Source organism: Trichoderma aggressivum, assembly GCF_033847375.1.
Source record: "Trichoderma aggressivum f. europaeum strain CBS 100526 chromosome Unknown scaffold_017, whole genome shotgun sequence".
NCBI lineage: Eukaryota > Fungi > Ascomycota > Sordariomycetes > Hypocreales > Hypocreaceae > Trichoderma > Trichoderma aggressivum.
Window position 1 is genome coordinate 386,497 of NW_026946383.1, and position 21,568 is coordinate 408,064.

Here is a 21,568-nt window from a genome sequence, read left to right on the forward strand (position 1 = left end):
CACAAAAGGAGAGAAAAAAAAGAAACAGATAAAGGAGAAAAAAATAGGGTATTGGCTCATTAACCCAGTATTATTTGCCAATCATCTGCCTTCCATCTAATCGTCTTTATCAATGCAGTACACGTCGCCCTTGAATAGACTAAACGTAGCGTCGAGCCACCAGATAACCTTCCAGTAAAGGCTGGCGCGGTTCCAGTCGAATTCGCCCGTTTCCGTTCGAGGCACCTCGTTGCCAATCATGCTGCCCGAGAACCACTTGATGATGGGAAGCGCGTTGAGGATGCGCTGCATGACCGACTGCTGGGGCAGGAGGGCTTGCTCGGCGGGGAGGAGACGGGCCTTGCGCGCGGTGGGGATGCGTCTGCAGAAGATGCTATCTTCCTGGTCGATTTCCAAGGGTTCGATGCTGGACGTCAACGCAAAAGGTATGGGTTCTGTAATGGTGGCGCTGGAGCCGTGAGAGAGGGTAGTCGAGTTCATGGTGTGGCTGGACTCTCTAGATTCAGCCGGAGACAGGTCGAGAAGACGGCTGTTAAACGTCGTGGGGAGACCCGACACCGATTTCCGTTGACCATGACCGAAGCTGGGGGGCGCAAAGTTCGGTACGCTTTTTGATCGCCCTTCTTCCAGCTGCTCAATGTCCGGGCAGGCTTCGTCTTTAGCTGGAGCCACACCCCGGTAGGGCTCGGCGTAGACGAGGTGTCCTAGTATTCTCTGAGGGCTAGAGTACACGGCAGCGTTACCGGCCTCTGCACTGGCAAACGTGACCTTGACCCAGTGCTCGCCACCATCGGCGCGGTTGACTAGGGCGCGCTCTTCGGGGGTGAGGTTTCGGCGGCGCGTGAATGCTGGATCGCGGAGCTCCGACTTGTATCGTCTCTGAGAAGACGGCGGTTCTCTTGGATAGTCTTCGAGGATGATGCCGGCGAGGGACTCGTAGTGGGCGATGGCAGCGTATTGCTGTGTCGATGAGCGGTAGCCCCTCAGGATGAGCTCGACAGGGGAGGACTTGACGGCGGCGCGTTGGGGCACGGCATCTTCCTGCGCGCCCGAAGCAGCGCCGGCGTTTGTCTTGCGCTGGTTGGAGTTGGAGGGGGGGTTGGAATTGGATTGGTTGGACACCCAGTCGTAGAAGAGCTTGTCTGCGGCGGCGAGCGTGGGATTCTCTCGACCGCGAGCCGGAGTCCCTGTTTTAGAGCGAGACCGTCTTGTTGACTTGCCGAAAGAGCCTGTTTCGGCGATGCTGCGCCGTGTTCTGGTGGTGCCTTCGTGTCTGGAAGAAAGATGGAAGCGTCAGCTTGCTGGTGGTGTTGTAAACAGGAGGTGAGAAGATGCGATGATGGCTTACGGATAGATCATGGCGTAGGGCCGCTTGATGCCATCTTCGCCGACGTAGCATTCGTCATCGGGGACGTTGTGCAGGATGAGCGGCGCCATGATGGGCGACGATGTGAGAGGAGGAGAGCGGCCGAAGACGCGACGCGGGCTGTAGGGAGGAGAGGCGAAGATGGAGGCCCAATGAGGCTGCGATTGGAGGGCCAGAGATTGGTCGGATGGGCAAGATGCAGAATCCCGAGAGTTGATAACAAAATTCTGGAGCGAATAGAAAAACCTTGGCGCAACAACATAACAAGGCGGATTCACTAGCCACATCTGCGGCGCCACAATTCCCCGATTCGGGAGCTTCATGTTTTGGGGCGCCTCGATTGTTGGTTCATTGGCTGACTAACGCCAGATACGCAGCAAGCCACAAACATGTGAAACTCACTCCATCAAGCTTGAGCTATCCCTGTAATCAATTTCTTCTTGATGAAACTTTCGGCGATTGACCAATCTATTCCTACCTGATGGAGCTATTATTAGATTGTCAATTTAGTCTTGCTTCGTTGAAGAGTAGATTCACTAGCCACACTGACCCAGTGGTGCCACAGTTACCCTTTCTAGGAGCTCTAGATCCCATCCTTGAATAACAGCAATCACACAAGATGGCCACTGATCCTAATGTCGAGGTGCCTCACAACGTGGTGTTGGATTCTGGCAGCCAAACCTCGCACCTCATTCTCTGACGCCTGTGGGCTCTCAGTATATACACTAAGATACTGCCCTATACTACCAAACTTGCCGATATAACCTGGAACCCCGAGGGTATCGTCTTATCTGGAGGTCCCTCCTCCGTTTACGATGAGAGCTCGCCTCATGTTGACCCCGCTGTCTTTGAGCTTGGTGTTCCTATTCTAGGCATCTGCTATGGTTGCCAGGAAATTGCCTGGCAGAGCAACTCTGAGAACGTTGCTCGTGGAATAGCTCGAGAATACGGCCAATCCGACGTCACCATTCACAAAGTCGACAGCCATACTGACCGTCTCTTCGCTGGTTTGGGTGAGACCGTGCATGCCTACATGAGTCACTTTAACGAGCTCGTCCGCCTGCCTGGGGGCTTTGTGGTCGTTTCCCGGCATTGCCCACCAGGCCAAGCCCATCTTCGGGGTACAATTTCACCCCGAGCTTGAACATACTCCCCGTGGAAGTAAGCTCTTGCGTAACTTTAGTATTAAACATTTGTGGATCGTAGCCCAACTGGAAAATAAGCGACTTCATCGGGAGGGGGATCACTCAGATTCGAAAGCTTCAAGGTTATTAATAATAAAATCCAAATTATAGGGGCTGGGTCGGGTTACTCTTACAGTAATTAATAGTACTAAGCTTTTCCTCAACCACCTCAAGGGCGTCACAGAGCCACAGAAAAAGCGCAAGATTATTGGAGAAACCTTGATCGACTTGCTTGAAAAAGAAGCCATAAGGATTGAGACGGAGGCTGAGAATACTCCCAACGTTGAAAATGTTTCTTGGTTTCTCCATGGAACGCTGTACCCGGACGTCATAGAATCTCTTTCCTTCAGAGGCCCTTCAGCGACTCTAAAAACCCATCACAACGTTGTGGATCTGCCCAAGCGCATGATGGATGATCAAGGCTTACGGCTCCTTAAGCCACTTCGCGAGCTATTCAAGGACGAAGTCAGAAACCTTGGTCGACGCCTAAAAACTCACGAAGATCTGGTTAATAGGTTTTCCTTCCCAGGGCCCGGCATTGGAGTGCGCATTCTTGGAGAGTGTACACATGAACGGATTTGATATGGTGCCCATTGTGTCATGGGAGCGATCAAATCTCTGGTAACCCCATCTTAGATTTGCGGGTAACTTTGCAACTTTATTTTATGCTACAAATCTGGCGATAGTCTGGATGGTTCACGAGTGGTCTCGCCATGGAAAACAATCCGTTGTTGAAACATCTTTCCGTCTAATCTTGAGAAAATTGAGGACTGGAAAAGAAAACAAATGCCGCCAATTTTCATGGGTGACCTTTGTGGGGGAGCTTGTCTCGCCGCTTTTTGTCTCCTTGGAAAGGGTTGAGGGCGATATGAAGATGCCAAGAGAAGAGCAATACATATTTACCTGTAAATAAAAGACTAATAGAAATCTTAAAGATACTAATATTGTGGAATTTTACGAACGAGTATTAAAAACACTACAGAGTACACAGACTGCGAATGGGATTTCCTGTACAATCTGATATCTGGATATATGGACGTTAGAAGAAGGTGGCGGTAGTAGCCAGTAGTAGAGAAAGTAGCCAGTAGTTGACAAAGTAGCGATAAGGTAGTATTATATACAGGTAGAAGCGCTGGGTGCATAAGTTGATAAAAGGCGCTTTCACTTGTTCGCATCTCATCACAGCACGCTTTGTACTGTAGTCACTGGATTGTAGATAACCATCACCAGTCTCTAAAAACGTAAGACATGCAACAGACATATAACAAATCCATAATACGAATTTACTGTTTATTCTCTCTCATTTCCTCCCCACTCTTCTTTTTGTTCATTCTTCAATATCACCAGCATTACATTCATACTCTGACCAATCTTCCAATGCCGGTCGCTATCCGGACGAAGGCGGTCTTTCGTCTCCGTCCAACACCTTCTTTTTCTTCTCTGTCCATCATTCTCCTACCGGTTAGGCCCGACAAGCCGCCGTAAGTCAACCACACATTGGGCCAAGTGACCTCCTTGTGAGTGAGAATCTCTTTGCTAATCCTCAGAAGAGACGAGAAAATGGCCCATATGGCTAGAATACCCCGGTGGGGGGATTGACGTGGGTGTTACTGAGCCCCTATCAACCCCTTGACTTGCATTCATCTCGGAATGTTTGTACCTACTCCGATTACCCACTTGTAAACCGTGTGTATTGATGTGCTAACATGATAATATAGAAACGAGCCGCGGTACGTTTGTATTTCCCGTCAATATTATCGACATCTGCGAACAATTGCGTTAACAACATCACAGCCTCCCGCCGCCGTTGCCGCCGCCAAAGTAAGTTCCGCAACTCGAGCAGCCTCATTTACCTATTATATTAACGAATCTCATAGCGTGGAAAGTCTCTTCGATTCATCACCACCCTATTCTGCTCATCCTCTCCCATCACCCGTCTTGTCATGCGCGTTCACGCGTATACCTCTATATTCTTCATTTGCTGACTTTGTTATCTGACAGGCCAAGGTGGATGTAAGTTTTCAAAGCGGCATCATTATACTCTTCATCGTTGCTAACAACTAGTCTTACAGAAAGGCACGAGGGAAGTAAGTAGATCCATGGGTTTCGGCTTTCGGCTGATATACAACACTGACATTCACACGCTACATCACAATGCCGAGAATAAGGCGGCAGTAAGTGCATGTCTAGCAAGCAGTATGGAGTATTCGGCATTCGTTGTGGCTAATTTTTTGTGTTTTAGTTCTACAATGACCGCGCAGCAGTAAGAAATCTGCTGTTTTACGAAATGGAAATTATGATAAATACTGACTATGTGCTTCTAAGGCGAACGATCTGCTGATGCACGTAGGTTTCTCCGACGTGGTGTTTGGTGGGAGGAGCAATGGCGACGATTTGCTAATTACGGTCGAAACGATCTTAGAAAAATAAAAAATATTTTGAGGTGAGAACCTCTGTAGTTTTCTATATTAACTGGTATTCTCATTGCTAACTTCTTAGATAGGACGACTGTGATAAAGTCGCCAAACGGACAACCCCGTTGCGAACCACTCGATCCGTGTATTGTGTCCGAGGAGATTGAATCCTTTTCGTGTTGTGAGAGCATATCAACTGAAGTTCAATATATGGATCATAAGTTTGATATGGCTTTTTTCTGTGTCCATGTTTCCCAAGGGCTTCGCGAGAGAGTGTGTATAACTGTTGGAGATGGTCTTGGCTTCAACTACGGCTTGTTATCATACGAGTAATAAGGTTTTGATATGGTGGACTATTGCCCACTCTGTTCTTCTGGTTGATCCGCTACTATTATTACTTGCTCTACCTACCGCTACTTGATCTATCTACCACTACAAGATCTACCAATAACTACAAGATCTACCATCGCTACCTCAGCTCTCAATACGAATATTCTTCCATGGAGATCATGGCCGAACTCTTACCGTATGGGGCCATTTACCCTCAAACCTAAAAGGGGAGTCGATACAAAGCACGCGGTCCATAATGGTTTCGTTCAGCCCTACCCTTCTTCCCTCTCCGTCGTGACCGTAGTCTATTTCTCGACTAACATCACCCAGGTTAGTATCACAGCGACATCATTCACCGCTCCGTGTCTCACTCCCTAACGCTAATAGTAGTGCAAAGTCGTGATCCTCCTTTCAAAGCGCCCTTCACCTCATTCCAGCGCGTCTCACCCCGATCCTGACCCGTGTTCGGCTCGTAGCATTACGGAGCCATTACCATCCCACTGGAATCCTGCGAAAACGCTCTGACACTCCCCCAACACGTGGACCTGACAGGGACCGGCCCCTGTCAATCGCCGAAAGCACGGGAGGCTCCTTCAGGGTTCCTGGGTCTTACATCATGCTCACCGTCCTTTTGAGGGCGGATTCGGCGAGCAAAAAAGCAAAGGTGAAAAAAAAAGGGCTGTGCTCAGTAGCTCGGACACTGCCGTCCCATCAAATCTCGTAGGTCCATGCTGTTTGCTCTCGAACCAAAGCGAAAAAGGAAAAAAGGGATCTAAGGGACAAATTAGCAGCGTGGTCCGTGATGGTCTTCGGGGTCTAGTTGAAGACTAACAGCCGGACTACTGGGAATGCTCAGCTGAGGACATCGCGGGCACTAGAAAATTTTCCTCTACCGTCTCTTTTTTTGCTTTTTTCTCTGGTGAGGTCTAATTACTTGGGCTGCTAGTTTTTATGCGATGGTGCTGCTAACATCTCGCGGTTCCCGATTGGGCAACAAGGGAGAAGAAGCAAAAGAAAAAAAAAAGATCTAGATTCAGCTGCGTCCTAACAGACACGCCTTACCTGTGATGTAACGCCAGCGTGGCATTCAACAAAATTACACGGCAACTTTACATTGTGCCCCCCCTGGAAAGGAAGAAGAGGATGGAAGGCCTCCCCCAGTCCCCTTCATTTCACGTCTTACATACACTTTTGGCCCTGTGTGATAAAAAGTAAGCTTCTGATCAGGAATCAAAACCCAGGTACTGGGGCTGGGCTGGCTGCCTCAGCCTTATCAGAGCCTTTGATTTTTATTTTTTTTTTTGGACCGGGGGTGAAATCTCGTAAAGCAATCGAGCTTGTTTTTGTTTTGACTCCATAATAACAATCCCTAAAAGTTACGTACGTGCTTTTGCCTTCTCCGGCGATGCTTGTCGGCCGACCACGGTAAGCTTTTTGTTGAGCCGCGTTTCGGAAAAGGGCAGAGACAAGGCTAAAAGCGTATTTTGGTCAAAGCCGAATACGCCAAAAACTCAACGATGAACGAAACTCAACGAGGGCGTATAAATTTACTAGACGAGGTAAATCGAGCGACGTGTGCAGAAGAAAATCCAATTGCCACTCTTGCTGCAAGTCATCTTTCTAAACATGCTCTACTTTTATGCCATACAAGTTTACTTGCATGCTTTAGTCCGCGTTCCATTCCAACCACTCGTAAGCCTTCCATCGTCTTCTACGGAGTACACGCATCCCGATCGAAAAAGAAAACTTGTGCACGCTGTACATACGAAATGCTGCTACTGTAAGGCACACAGGACAGAACGCATACAAGACACCCCTGCTCTGCTCTGCTCCCTCCCGTTATTAATAGCAGCACCCGCATCCACTTGGTTTAAATCCGGCTCAACCATGCGACGGCGCTGCCGAGGCCCTCATTTTTTCTTTCCAGGTCACGATGCCCGGCGAAGAAAAAAAAAAATGGAGGGGAGAGAGAGAAGGCTGCTGAAAAAAACCCCAGCTAGGTACAGGTACTAAGGCAGGGTTTTTTTTGGTGCCGAAAAGTCGCGTGGCTCGGCATCTCGTACGGCACGCCATTGTCCGTCCAAGTGGAGAGGAATGACGACGCCGAGATTCGGCTGTGAAAAGTGATTGCCGACTTAGCCATGGCAGATAAGAGTTGAAAGATTTTCTACTGGTAGAGTCACTGCAAACTTGAGGAACAAGGGTGATTTGTTTGTGCTCTGTATTGATAATCTTGGAGCAAGGTGTTTGGAGGCGTTGTGCCCATGTGAGTATAGTAGCTATAGGCTATAGTAGATAGATGCAAGAAAATAAACAATAAAGAAAAGTAGTCAATGATAGACATATTGTAGCGTGTGGTTGTCTTGGGTCCACCCCCCTCGGGTATCCAATGCGAATCGATGTCCCTTCCAGCCGTCGCTTCGTCCCTAATTCCCAAATAGCAAAAGAAAAAAGTGCAGTGTTGCAAGCGTCGCTTCTTTTTTTGTGACTGGCCGTAATCCGAGACCGTCGTCAAGTGCCCAATGAATCCTTCCCGTATAACCCTTAAAACAAAAAGAAAAAAAGACAAAATAGGTAGACTCCAAGTCTTGCGTGCAGCGTGCGTATGTTGATGATTAAAAAGAAAAAAAGTTAAATCCCTGATAATGATAAAATATGTGCCATGAAGAGAATATACTGGTTGATAGGAGATGGTTGTGTTGATGTGTGATCAGGTTTAATATGTATCGACTTCGTCGCGATTGAAGACGATGCCTCTTCGCTTCCACCCTCCGCGCCTGACGTAGTCTTCAAAACTGTCCACAGTCTTGAAGGTAGGTCTCTTGGGGGCGGGGGAGATAGAGGTAATGGTGCTAGGCGTGGACGCGCCTGCGGCTTCAGCTTCTTCGGCTTCAGCCATGGTGTTTGACGAGACGGGCTCGGACATGCTCGTCACAGGAGTCATGTCATCTAGTGAGTCGATGCTTTCAATGGTAGATTCCGACCAGCGAGACCGTGGTAGAGAAGGTCGCTTGTTGATGTACTGGAAGAAGTAGTCCCGTGGCTCATCCCCACTCTCATATTCGTGGTGGTTCACAGGGCTGGCATGAGGCAGCTCCATGGTGAACTGAGGCAGGTCCTCATCCTCTCCGTCAAAATCTCTCTCTGACGCCTCCATATCACTGCTCTCGGTATCCTCGCTATCATAAAACGTCGGCGCCGACTCGTAGTGTTGCTGGTTAGTCATGATGAATGGCCGGTCATGTAGCCGTTTGGGAGGTTGAGAGGCTGAGTGGATAGAGAAGCTGTCGAAGCTGGAAGCGGTGCCGACGCTGGTAGCCAGGCTAGGAGTGATGGCGCGGATGGTTGATGTTGATGAGTCGGAAGAAAATGATCGGTCGGAAGTAGAAGCAAGCGAGCAGCCGGAGAATGAGACCTTGCGAATGTGCAGCTCCCGAGGCTTCGACCCTCTTCGCTGGCCAAGACCGCTGAAGATGGGCATGATGGCGATGGTGGTTGTTGTAGATGCTTAGTGTGTGGGTGTGGGTAGGTTGTGAGTATAAGTGTGAGTGGGTGTAAGTCGTTTGGGGTTTGGATGAGAAAATAGTTGACGCTGTGTGAGGGCGATGGTGTTGATAATATATATTAATGATGAAGAGCAAACTCAATCGATATGCAAGCTAAGGCGGATCGATCGGCCCAATCAAGTGCAGAGGGAGGGTGAGGAGAAGGTGTATGATGTAGTCGTGCGTGTGATGGTCGTTATCTGGCACACAAATGCAGGAGGTGGCGAAACAGACGATCAGATCAGAGGTGGTTGATTCGTCCAAGATGCAAATTCCAAAACTCGGTCGATCTGGTGCCCTTTGAAAGCTCAGAGAGCTGGTTCTGAGGAGTAGTTGATGGATGAGGCTGTGATGCAGGAACTTCCGGAGTGCCGAGAGGAGATGCTTCCATATATGTGCGAATCGTCCATGATGCGGAGGTGTGGGAGGTGAGGGCGTGTACGAGCACCCAGTCTTGGTGGGCGTGGGCGTGTGAATTGCAGGGCTAGTATAAGTCCTGAGAGCATGGGTGTCGGATGGAGCCTGGACCGGGCGGTGGCTTTGGCCGGCTCTCGTCTCGTACCTGCGAAATGCTCGACTTGTCTTGCACCGGTCCTGCTGAGCAGCTTGCCCAGGGCTTGAGGGCGTCCTGCTAGGCCTTACGGCAGCTTGGGCTTCTCCACATTGACGCCTTCGAACTGTCGTGATGACTCCAACTAAGACCCGTCCCCTCCGTGAACTCTGGTGCCCGCGGCTGTAACTCTGTGCTTCATGAGTCGGTCTCGGAACGCCAAGGACCTTTGGCTTTGCCGACATGGGCTTGGCATGTGCTGGTGGCTTGTCTTCTCTCTGTTGTGTTGTACCTTGGATAGCGAAGGTAGAGAGTTCTGTTCCAACAGCTTCTGGACTTTCCAAGAGCCCGGTGTGGAACACGCTGCCAACGACGCTGTCATGGCGAGTGCTTGCGTGGGTGTGTGCGTCAAGTCTGCTTCAGCATGATTGGGGCGATCTAAACCAAACGAAACAAGCTGCCCTGCGCCAGAATCCTGGCCCTTTACCCAGCGTCGTCCTGGCCAAGCCAACCACGGCCACACCTCGTAATCATGGGCTGACGAACCCCGGTCGTCCAGCTGCTAGGAATTCAGACCAGACCAGGGGGTCCCCCCGGTGGCTTCACACTGCCAAAACTTTGCGCTGAGCTACTGTAAAGTACTTGCATGCCGTGTGGGCGACGTCATGCCGACAGGTTCCCATGTCCTCTGCTGGCCGACGCCCGCCATTGCCGTTTGACTCTTGTGGCCCTGGGGTTTTGATACCTGGAGCATCTGATACCGGCATCCTCGCAGTCAGCGCAATCACGGGCTACCTGGCAGGCAGTAATTACAGCGCAGGAGCAGGGCTACGGCGTCCATCAGCGCGCGCTGGTTTTGCAAGAAAGCCCGCAGAATGCCTCGATGCGACGACGACGTCGGTAGTGATGGCCAGATGCAATGGAGGAGATGCAGGTCCCTGACTGGTACTCGTACTTGGAGCTCTGGAGAGCGGTCTGGTACCTATCAATGTCTTGGCAGGGCTCTGGACGAAGCCACCGGCCGTGCTAACTGCATCGTCAAAGTCAAAAGCCCGTTAGCGGGTGTCTCGTTTGCCCGCGCCCTGGCTCGATCGCTCAGGAACCGTGTGGATCGAGAGGCACTATGTGATGAGAATTGCTTTTGGCGGTGATAGTTTTGCGGTCAGCTGCGTGGTTGATGAGTGACGGGCCACGCTAACGTCGTTAGCCATGATTCCATCGTGGCGACGATCGAAAAAAAAAAAGCCATTGATGGTGTTTTTCTTTTCTTGGCTGTAGTCGTATTTACCCGCTCCATCCCTACCTACCTACGAGGAGGTACTTCTGCTATGACTAGTAAGGTGCTCTGACCTGTACTGAAGCCTAGAGCAGGCAGGAAGCGATCACCTCCTCTCTCTGACTCTCTTGCCGCCGCTGCCTCTCAATTAGCGGCAGGTAGCGCTCCTGTACCCGTTTAGCACATGGATGCGCTAATGCGTGAGGTCTCAAGATAGCACGATACGTGTATGTACGGAGATGCGGAGCAAGTGTTCCTCCCTGCTGCAAATACGGAGCTCCAAAAAGTAACTTCTCTGAAACAATCACCGATCACCATGTTCACAGCTTTTACAGCTTCATCACAGCTTCGCACAGCTTCTCACAACACCAATATTACCAGCTATCACAGCTTCATGCAGCCTCATACGGCTCCATATGCACATGCCTGTCCACAGCGCGAATACATACCGCATTCATCGCCCTCGAAACCAATGTCCAGGCTGGTGGGTCGAGGAAGCTCAGCCTTCTCCATCCCCCCGTCGCATCACGGCCACGCTGATCGGGGCCCTCCGAGGCTGAGAATCCAGACCGATCGATCATGAACCCGACGCAACGTGCTTGGCAGGAGACGCGGCATAAGATCTGCTTCGTGCAGCCACGAAGTATGCATGACCCAATCAAAGATGCAACTAGCTTCCTATTTGCCCAGTTGCTTTTTGCTCCTCTTCTCCCCCTCAACGCCATCATGTCTATTCTTCGCAAGCGAGCAAAAAGAACGGCGGTCCCGCATCGCCTTAGCCAGATCGCTTAGATAATGGCGTTCAGCAGGACATGGGTATCGGCATGTGTGGCTTGCACCACGGCGATCACTCATTCGCCATGCTGGCCTTCCCCTCAACGCCTCCCAGGAACCATGGCTGCGCTGTCAAAAGTCAAAATTAAGCTGGGAATTAACTTTGCGATTCAGAACATCGTCACTGAGGGGTTGATTGTCGGCCGAAGTATCTGCGAATCCCGAGGACGAAGCCTCACAGCGGCGTTGCACCACCGCAATATTCCCCTTGGACCGTGAAGCCTGTCACAACCCCACGTTTTCACCTCTGTCCCAAGACCTCGGACAATTGGCCAATCAACGTGCGTCGATGGACAATCTACGAGGACGAAAAAGAAACAACAAGCGCAAGGGGCATATCTGGGGGGGCCAAGCTGCAATCTCTGCCGAATACCACTTTGCAGGCACGAGCGCCTTCCTTTTTGTTGCTTCTTGCAGCGAGACCTGCAGCATTGACAGGTCAGCCGTACCAGCATCTTGCAGCCGCAATCTCATTAAATTAGAGTCGTGACAGGGTGTCCAGCGGTGGGAAATGGTGTTGGCAGCCCAACCAAGCACACCGCATGGTAGATCAATCTTGGTATCGGATGAGGTTCGAATCAAATGGCCTACGTGTCTGATCCTTCGCCGACCGATAGAAGCCCGATAGCCAGAGATCGCCAGTCCGAGACATGACTTATCGCACGCTGCCGTCCGCGCTGGGCCTCTGCAAGCGCGATGACTCTCCGTGAATTTACCGCTTTTACGAAGGAGCACTTTTCTTTTTCTCAAGCCTACCCCGTACAGAGGATCTGAATCATTTTGACGTCTTCGACTGCAATTTAGTTTGAGCCACGACGGGGTGAGCATCACGATGTTCGGCGACCATTCATGCACGTCCTCATTCATGACCCATCAGTCCAAGTGCCCAGCCGCATTAGACATGCATATTGTACGAGTATACACAACAACAGCTCAAGAGGCAACGACTCCGCGCACCAGGTGGGCGGCTCCAGAGCAACCAACACCACCGTCTTTGTTTCCTTCTTTTTATTGAAATTTGCACAACGCAACACGCACGATGCGGCCCCCAACACCGGTGCGTTGAGATTGCGCTTCAATATTCGTTCAGCCGCCCCGCCGACTTGCCCGATGTAGCTCGTGCAAACCCATCTTGGTGGTTGCGTCCCTAGATGCATGTGTGTGATCACAAGGCCGCTGGCTGCAGGTACGGCGCAAGCTAGAGCTGCACGCAAGAAACACGCATGCATAGCCGATTGCCGTCGCACTGCAAGCCGCAGAGTGGTTGTGCCGCATGACAGAGCCGTGTCATTTTGGAGTGCTTGACAGCATCCAGGGGTCCAGGCCCCAACATGACAACCAGTCTGCCATTATTGTCAAACATACGCATGCGGCCACCACTTTTGAGTACGGAGCAACATGTGCGCCCTACATTTGCCAATATCGCCGACCTCTGTGGGCATCGCGAAGCACAATAGCCTGCGACTGCGGTAAAGCCCGCCTTCAACTGAATGCGGCGACGCCCAATTGATTCAGAACCCACCCCCGAATGACTTGTAGTGGCCATCACCGTGATGTGATACAAGGCACTCGCACTCCTCCCGCTCTGCAAGCCTTCGGCGACATGACCAACTGGGGTCGGCCATCCTTTGGCATCAGTCGGTTTTCCTCGCATGGAAGCGGCAGTTGCAAAAACCGACAGCCTGGTCGCCAGGTCTGCGACGCGCAGAATTCCAAGTCCACGGGACCGCGACAATGTTACCCTCGTCGCTACCACGTTGTCGGACCCTTACCTCCTCATCACTTGATCATTTGGTCATTTGCTTGTCTGTTGCTCCCTGCTCTGTGTCCAGGCCCCCTTGGTCTTTGCGACCCTTGCATCTCTCTCTCTCCAAAAAAAAAAAAAAAAATAGAATAAAAATATCACGGCTCAAATTTTGGCTCGTTGAGGTGTGTCCCTTGCTCGAGCCGTGCGTCATGTTGGGCAGTACCAACTCCACGGTCCCGTTATCACACACCCATATTGCTTTTGGGGAGCAACACAGACTACTCACGACAAAAACCACGGCCCTGGATGCACTAGTATTCTTCTCCCTGCGTTAGACGATCACGTCCTTCCCGTCGCTCCCACGGCCATGGTAAGCAAATCTGCGCAATTTGTCAGTTGCCAACTCCGTGACCAGTCTAGTTGCGGCAACAGTCCTGCCGTTCTTCGCCTTCGCTTCCTACTGCTTACGAAATAGATGAGCCATCCCGCCATGTGCGGAGTATCCTGTCAGAGGGCCACAAGGCTCAAACACTCTGCCCTGTGGTGATGATCAGACACAAATGCCAGCACTATGATAGAGAAGCGCCTCGATAAACCGCTGCTCCCGCGGCGCGCAACTCTCGTCCCACCCGGCTATCGCGGCGCTCCACAGGCCGCGAGACTGTCTGCCCTGTATTCTCCCGATGCCGAATGGGCGCCCGCAAGGCGTGCCGCAATCGTCCCGCTGGAAGCTAGTGTTTGTTTGTGCTATGTTTGTACACTAGCCTCAAGCCGAGACGAGTAGCGGGCTGCCACTGATTACTGATGAGTTGCGGCAGATGAAGGGGCAGAAGAGGACTTGACATGATATTAGCAAAATGAAGTTGAAATAACATGAAGGTTCATGTTGATAGTAGGAGGGCAAATCATTGATTGGCTCTAATGAGCCTTGTGCGTGTTGGTCAACCCAATCATGCCAATAATCACTTGATGATGATTCCCACAGCTTGTGTTAACGATGAAGCAAGTATCCAATAAGATATCACAATGCTATATCAAGCTGTCTTGCTGGAATATCAATCAGCCTGATACACTTGCCTGCCTCCGTCAAAATCACCATAGCATCACCCAATGTATTGACACATATATGGACGAAGCACCTAGAAAGAGCAAAGATGAAGCCTAACCTAGAGACGACAATGCAGCTTTCGTATCAACCACGTCCCGCGGCTTACACAGTCTGCCACGTAATGGCTCTCGGTAACCAGACATCCGCGTCTTTAGGTGTTAATTAGCCCAAGATGACATGAGCATGCTCCCCTCACATTCACGGGAGACTAATACCCTGGAGGCGAGGCGATTATAGTACAGGCTTCTCCGCAGCGGGCATGGCATAGTTGCCGGTAATGCAACTGCGCCTTGTGGTTAGATTGGTCTGACAGGGCTAATTTTAAGGCAATGGTTCAGGATGTCAAAAGGTGAGGTACACGTAGGGCCAGCCGTTGGGAATCGGGCTAAATACTGAGTCAGTAAAAGAAGTCTGAGGATCTACGGCTAAGTTTTCTCGAGATGGGTAGTGGACGGGTGATGGGTGACGGGCTTACCCTGGACCTGGGGGTGACGTGGAGGATGTCGGTTTTGTTTGCCGGCCCTGGACTAGTGGTTGAATTCAATTCCAAATTCATGTGGTTCTGGGAGGATTTTTGGTGTGAGAGAGAAGGGGTTGATAAGGCTTCGGGGCTCATGGAGGAGTCGGGAGGGGGGATGATCTTTGGTGTTTGGGGCGTTGTGCTATTCTGTTCTTGTGTTGGGGTTTTAGGGGGGATGTGGTGATGGATTATGAGGCGTTGAGGGATGGGGTTTGGAGGAGTGATTTGAAATGGATTATGAAGCAGGTTTTGATTTGGGTTGGGGGCCGTTGAGTTGAGGGTTTGATGTGAGTCCATCTACTATACGAGTGGGTGTCTGTATTAGTTGTAGCTACTGGGTAGGCTGTTTTTACTGCTGTTGCTATCCGTACGTACCGGCGACGATTTCTTTCGCTATCGCTTCGTTTTTCTTTTCGAATAGCATAATTTGAAAATAATGTAAGAGGTAGTTGGGGCTTTCACATATGCGGATCTACTACCTGGTATGAAGTAACTAAGTTGATACGGTTGTTGGGCATTATTGTTGGGTACCTACGCGGTTGGGCATCGACTCTCAAAATCGATCCAGGGCAGCATTTTTAACCTCAACCGAGGCCCTGGGAAATCGGGATCCAATGGTTGACCGGTCACCGATTTTGAAGCCGCGTTGTGAGTCTTTCATAGGTGTATTTGAATCTTCACAGCATTTTTAACCTCACCCGAGACCATGGGAATTTATTGGCATCCAATGGTTGAGCGTGCCCTACAGCTGAGTCTTTTCACAGCATTTTTAGCCTCACTGGAGGAGGTGGGAAGAAAGAGCCAGCCGCGTACATGAGTACACGTTATTTGCGCTCCAATACACCAAGGGATCCCTCCATCATACAGACTCCCCCAGCCAGATAAAAGCTACAAGTCATGTATACAGCCTCACACAGATACCAAAATAAATCGCCGTAAAAAAATATTATATTGACACCCATCCATCCAAGATCCCCCCCCCCCCCCCCCCCCCTCCAGGGACGCCTATACAAAAGAAAGATTGGGCATCGTCTTACAGGCACAGGCACAGAGTCACAGACGGGATCCCGACAGCTTGGAGGCTCGCGTGGCCAATCTCTCCGACAAGGGCCGTCACTTCGCCCTATTCGCTTACCTCGGACCAGGGTGGATTCTATACATACGAGGTACAATTCGAACCTGTCATTTTTCATCTCCATGACTCTTCTTTTTTTCTTTCTGCCTTCCTTTCACGTATCTAGACTGATAAACTCCGCACTCCGTAGAAACAAGCCGGCGTATCAATCTCTGGAAACGTCCGACATCCCAGCATTTGTCAGACAACCAATCTCTCTCACCCGGTCCCCAAGTGGGAAATAAAGACTGTATCTGTACTCCGTAAAGAACATCGAGATTGCTCAAGGAATCCCCTTGTAAGAATATCCCCCCTTGATCGTTACCCAAAAAGAAGAAGAAGAAGGCATCCACCACATTCCCGCAACCCTGGCGGCACGGCACGTCCCCCCTGTCCCTTTTTTTTTTTGGCTTGTCAGCAACGACGCTCCCGAGGGCTTGGGCCTCGATTTTGCGTCCTTGGCTCTCATGGGGTTAGTACTGAGCAAACTTGGCGAGACGGGCGCCCGCAGGCTGAGAGTAGCGATCCTGACGAGGGCGTGTCGCGCTATAAGACAAAAACTTGGGATAAAAAAAGAAAAGTCGTGACACAAGAGTTGAAAATATTGATACCCCTGGCTAGTAGTACATCGGATTCCCCAAATTCCAGAAATCATACACCCCCCCCTCCTGGAAAAAAGCCCTCAGCCCAGTTCCAGTCCCGAGGATGTGATGGAAACAAGAAACCGGTAACTCGTACAGCCCGGGGCCTCGGGGTCCCCCCCTTGCAGGAGGAGGAGGAGCGCCCTATTGGGCTTACATCCCCATGGACGGGATTTGTCCCAGCTTGTTCCTTTCTCATTTGACAGGACCCGATGCTATCCAGCCTCTGGGCACGCAGGGCGTACAAAGATATTACTTCATCCCACGCTGCAGGGTCCCCCCCGTGAGTGATGATACCGACACCACGGTTCATGTGATGGCTGTCTCTGTTGTAGAGATTTGGATTTGCGCTCTGCCCCTGCCGTTGATCTGAGTCACTATGAGTCCAGAGCCGTCGTCCGCTTGAATCGAGATGCTGGTACTAGTGCCAATAGTAATCGGCGACCGTTGGACTATGCTGGTCCATCTGAGTCCTGGTTCAAGGCATTCCGTGTTGATAAGAAAGACTATTGCTTTCATTCACTAACAGTGATGGCAATAGTGTCGAGAGATGGTGGCGTAAGTGAGTAGAGTAGGGCTGAGCGCTGAGGCGACCAGAAAAGAAAAAGGAGCAAGATAAAAATAACGCCAAGAGAGAAGGCTTTTTCAGCTGAGCCCGGCTCCAGGTCCTTGGTATCCAATCAACCGACGATGCCGCTCCCACCATTATATTGTTTGTTTGTGTTCGTCCAATTTTTCTTTTCTCTTCTCCATTTTCTCATTTGTGGTAGTAATTTCTTTTTTTTCCCCCGTGTTGCCGTCGGCAATAGCGTCGCACGGCATGTTCCCTCGCATCTCATGTCTCGCCTTGGAAAATATCACGCAATTGGGCCTGTGTCTCAGCCAGCATCTTACAGGATTCCATCGCTCTCTCCGGGCAGCCTCTTGACGCGCTGCTGCTCCCAATTGTCCAGATCCCTCCCGGCAAGTCTCTGCAGCCTCCTGTGTTAGCCTCGAATCGAGTGGAATTATTCCTAATTCTGCTGCCCCTGCATATCCCCACGACTACTCCTTGCGTGTACTCGTACGGTAGAGAGAGAAAAGGCAACTACTCCTCGCAAGTACTCGTACGGGTAGAGAGGGAAAAGGCAACTCCTCCTCGCAAGTACGAGTAGAGAGGAAGAAAAAGGCAAACTCACGTAGTACTCCTCCTTCATGTCCACCTTCCGTGCCGCCCTCCTCACATTCAGCTCCTCGTCCTTGGTCAGCTGCCGCACCTTTCGATCGTGCTTCTCATATCGAATCGCCGTCGCGGGCGTCAGGACAAACGACCCAGCCACAATGACGGCGATAAAGGGCAAGCCAAAGGTGAGGAACGGATGTTTGCCTATGAGGGATCGATACTTCATGCCGATCTTGCCCGCGTCGGCCGACGAGCGGAATGTCTTGTTCTGGAACGTCGGCATCGTGATTGATTGTGATTGTGATTGTACTGGCGCCGGTCTCAACAGCTATCCTATCCTATCTCCCAGTCGGTCACAACGGATTCCGTGTCTCGATTCCGTGTCTCGTATGCGATGACGAAGCAGCAGCGGCACAGGGTGTCTGTCTGGCTCTGCCTGTGAATTGACTCGTCGCGTTGCTGCGCGTGTCGTCAATGTCAATGCAGAAAGGGAAAATGATATCACAGGCTTCGATCCATCGAATGATTGTGGCCGATCGGACCGAAGCTTTTCCCAAGCGTCCCGGATTTTGGTGGGGCCGCATCCCGTCGGATATACACGAAACCAGAGCCAATTGCTTGAGCTTCTGCATTCAACCCCAAAGACAGGCTTCACATCACATCGCAGTAAAAGAGAACCACCATCTCCAGTAATAGCAATCAGAGTTTTATTTGAAACCCCCCAAAACTTACTTACATAAAAAGTCCCGTATCATCTGAATCGTTCCATCGTAAGGCATGTCTGTATGTGTTGTACATACAAGGTGCAAGTTCAACGTTAAAGTCTGTTATTATGCCCCCAATTTAACCGCATACTATGCAACCCATATCTGCTAAAAAAGAAAATAAAAAAGAAGAAGAAAGAACGCAGCGCATCCTTCTTTGGTCGAGAAGTTGACTAACTCGCTTTCTCTCATTCATCATCGATCCTGACTCTGAAACGTATTTCCTATCCTTTCAAGAAAGCACAAGTCTCCAAAAAGCCATGTGGTTCACATAGCCCGTTCTCCTCTTGACAAAAAAAAAAAGAAAAGAAAAAAGAAATCTTCACGTTGGAAGGAAGGTAAGGTGGAGGACAAAAAGGAAATCAAGCTGTGTCGTTGGTACAAAAGCAAAAGCTTAGCCCTAGTATACCTACAAAAGGGGTGGAAAAAAGTAAAGGGAAAAAAAGGTCCAGTTCTTTTCGAGTGTGCTGTGCTGCTCATGATTGCCTCCATTTTTCTCGTCACCGTTGGATATTGATCAAGTGTTGATAACCGTGTGCTATGCCGTGCTGCTCAAAGACAAGCATTGTGGAATACAATAAGAAAGCTCGCATCATAAAAAGTATAAATGCAATGCAGAAAACGCCTAAAGACACTTGACATTTATCGTTCAACGGCCTGGGACGGGGATGATTGCCATCCATTCATGTATGCCATCAACCCCATGCCGAGCAGCACCACGCCAATCATGGAGGCGTAGGGGATGCCGGCTCGCAGGTGCTGGCTGCTTAGAGGGCCTCCTCTTGGTGAGGTTTGAGGAGTAATCGTATTGGCCCTCGATAGATTGGGGACGTCTCCCGAATCCTGACTGGAATTCGTCAGAGATCTTTCCTGCTCAAGTGCCAATTTGGCAATTTCAGAAGTGGGAGATGCAACGGCGTCCTTTGCTTCTCCGTCTCGCTCATTGCGGAGTGTTCTTGAGCGAGATCGTCGTCGTTCTTCGGCCGCAACCCGCTTGGCCTCCTCCTCCCGGAGCTGGATAACCATTTCTTCAAGAGTCTTCCTGCCAGAATCCCGCTCGGCTTCGGCAGCCTCGCATCGGTTCCTCCACTGCTCCATCTGCGTTCGCAACTCTCGCATCTGCTCATCCATGGTGTCGATGCGAGATTGTAGCGCTGCCGCCGTCTCCTGGGCAACCTTGTCGACTTGTGATGTCTCCTCCGACTCCGCCAACACCGTCATCGTCTCAACAGCATCGTTTACATCATGTGTTGACTCCTGAATTTCACCAGGCTCTTCGTGAGATGCAACACCGTTGACCTGGATATTGTTGGCTGACTCTTCCAGTCGCCTGGCCAGCTCCTCTGCCAACTCGCGCGCTTCCCGCTCCTTCTGAAGCATCATTTCTAACTCGCGCATACGCGCCGTCTGGGTATCAATATCTCGCTTCGCATTATTGAGTGCTTCAGTGAGCTGAATGATTTGGCTCAGGTTTTCTTGGCGGATCGGAGATGAGTTTGCCGAGTCCGACTTCGGCCTCTCCAAGGAGCCTCGTTTGAGAGAGGGCACGTCTGGCTTTTCAGGAAGAGGCTGCTGGGGTGGAGGTGCGGGAGGGTCTGAGAAACGCGCTTTTGGATCTGATCTAAATGACAGACTATTGCCGTTGACCAGAGTCTGAGGTTTTTGTTGTTCGGCTTCGGATTTTTCGACGTCCTTGAGGTCATCTTTCGATAATAGGGTGTTGATGAACTGGTTAGTGCGACTCAGATCTTGAGCCTGAAGTTTGGCGCTTCTCATTTCATTCTGGCGACAATGTTAGCGGAAAGAAAGAAGCAAGGGAAACAGACCCCCTAGGAGAGTTTTGTGTGGTGCTCACAGAAAGACGCTTCAGAATCTGATCCGTAGCGATAGGTGTTAGGAAAAAGGGACGTTGCTGCGCCATTCCATTCATATGGCCATTCATGGTGCCGCCGTTAACAAGCATACGACCGTTGTTGCCCATGGACATGTTGCTTCCGGCGCGGCCTCGCATCTGCATGGCCCCGGCAGGAATCATCATGGCATTGTTGGCGGGGTCCAGGTCTCCAAAGTTCATATCCAAAACGTTGTTCGACGTATTTAAAAACCCGGCGTGCTCGATTTTCGCGGCGACCTTGTGGTGAACGACGGTTTTCTGATCTTCGCTGACGATGTCAATACCGAGCTCCAGATGGTCGGCAGTCTGGAGTTCGTGGGGCTCCGATTCACGATTCTCCTGAGACAATCGGGTGCCGTTGACAAAAGTGCCGTTTGAGGATTTAACATCCCGAATGTAGATTTTGCCGTTTCGTTCGGCAAAGATTTCAGCATGCTGCCGCGATAGCACTTTACTATCGAAGAAGCCATTCGTGGCAGTTGGCACCGTCTTTTGGTTCGTCTGCCGTCCGATTCGTATGGAATCGGGAGCAAATGGCACTGCGATCGTCTTGCGCTCAAAGGTGCCGTTTAAAGACAGTAGATAGAGCATGGGCTGACCGGGGGGGAACTGCTGCTCGTTGGGCCCCATGGGTCGCATCATTCCCTGAGGCCCCATTTGAGGCTGTCCCGGTCCGCCCTGTTGCATGGCGCCGTGGGGCGGCACCATGCCGTTGGGTCTTCCTTGAGGAAGCCTCGAAAAGTCGGGCTGCACGTTTTCTTTACCGGTCGGCCAAGGGTTCTTTGGTTGAGGTCTCTTTCTGCCTGCGCTGCCATTCGACCACTGACTTAAATCCGAAGCTGATGACAGCGATGTGGCATTGGAGTGGGAGCCATTCGTCGCAACAGTCGTATTGGAGGCGTTTGAGGCGATGGAGGAGGATGAACTGCTTCGCGAGAGACTACTCTTGCGGGTCATGAACATGCCTCTGACATCCTCTGAATTCATCTGGTTGTTGCCATTAATAGTGCCCCATGGCGGCCGGGAGATCTGTGGAAACGTTGGAGGATTTGCGACGGCAGTCATGAGTAGGGCTTAGGAAGGCACGTTGGGTATGTGGCTGTGAAGAAAACGCAAATT

At 50.8% G+C, this 21,568-nt stretch overlaps 6 protein-coding genes across 6 annotated transcripts; 2 read left to right on the top strand and 4 right to left on the bottom strand.

The window, feature by feature from the left end:
• Positions 1-96: 96 nt before the first annotated feature.
• Positions 97-1,689, bottom strand: Triagg1_5117 (uncharacterized protein; the record flags this gene model as incomplete). Its single annotated transcript, XM_062899596.1, has 2 exons — positions 97-1,273; positions 1,349-1,689. The coding sequence occupies 2 exons, from the start codon at positions 1,687-1,689 to the stop codon at positions 97-99; spliced, it is 1,518 nt and encodes a 505-aa protein (XP_062755942.1).
• A 296-nt stretch (positions 1,690-1,985) lies between these two features.
• Triagg1_5118 (uncharacterized protein) lies at positions 1,986-3,132 on the top strand (the record flags this gene model as incomplete). Its single annotated transcript, XM_062899597.1, has 3 exons — positions 1,986-2,026; positions 2,084-2,487; positions 2,687-3,132. 3 exons carry the CDS (start codon positions 1,986-1,988, stop codon positions 3,130-3,132), a joined length of 891 nt encoding a protein of 296 aa, XP_062755943.1.
• A 1,068-nt stretch (positions 3,133-4,200) lies between these two features.
• Triagg1_5119 (uncharacterized protein) lies at positions 4,201-4,980 on the top strand (the record flags this gene model as incomplete). The annotated part of the gene is made up of 8 exons (XM_062899599.1): positions 4,201-4,206; positions 4,269-4,280; positions 4,345-4,371; positions 4,428-4,499; positions 4,552-4,563; positions 4,623-4,724; positions 4,793-4,813; positions 4,876-4,980. 8 exons carry the CDS (start codon positions 4,201-4,203, stop codon positions 4,978-4,980), a joined length of 357 nt encoding a protein of 118 aa, XP_062755944.1.
• A 3,030-nt stretch (positions 4,981-8,010) lies between these two features.
• Triagg1_5120 (uncharacterized protein) lies at positions 8,011-8,775 on the bottom strand (the record flags this gene model as incomplete). The annotated part of the gene is made up of 1 exon (XM_062899600.1): positions 8,011-8,775. The coding sequence occupies one exon, from the start codon at positions 8,773-8,775 to the stop codon at positions 8,011-8,013; it is 765 nt and encodes a 254-aa protein (XP_062755945.1).
• Positions 8,776-17,519: 8,744 nt separating this feature from the next.
• On the bottom strand, positions 17,520-18,074 carry Triagg1_5121 (uncharacterized protein; the record flags this gene model as incomplete). The annotated part of the gene is made up of 2 exons (XM_062899601.1): positions 17,520-17,600; positions 17,808-18,074. The coding sequence occupies 2 exons, from the start codon at positions 18,072-18,074 to the stop codon at positions 17,520-17,522; spliced, it is 348 nt and encodes a 115-aa protein (XP_062755946.1).
• Positions 18,075-19,197: 1,123 nt separating this feature from the next.
• Triagg1_5122 (uncharacterized protein) lies at positions 19,198-21,514 on the bottom strand (the record flags this gene model as incomplete). The annotated part of the gene is made up of 2 exons (XM_062899602.1): positions 19,198-20,337; positions 20,411-21,514. The coding sequence occupies 2 exons, from the start codon at positions 21,512-21,514 to the stop codon at positions 19,198-19,200; spliced, it is 2,244 nt and encodes a 747-aa protein (XP_062755947.1).
• Positions 21,515-21,568: the final 54 nt, after the last annotated feature.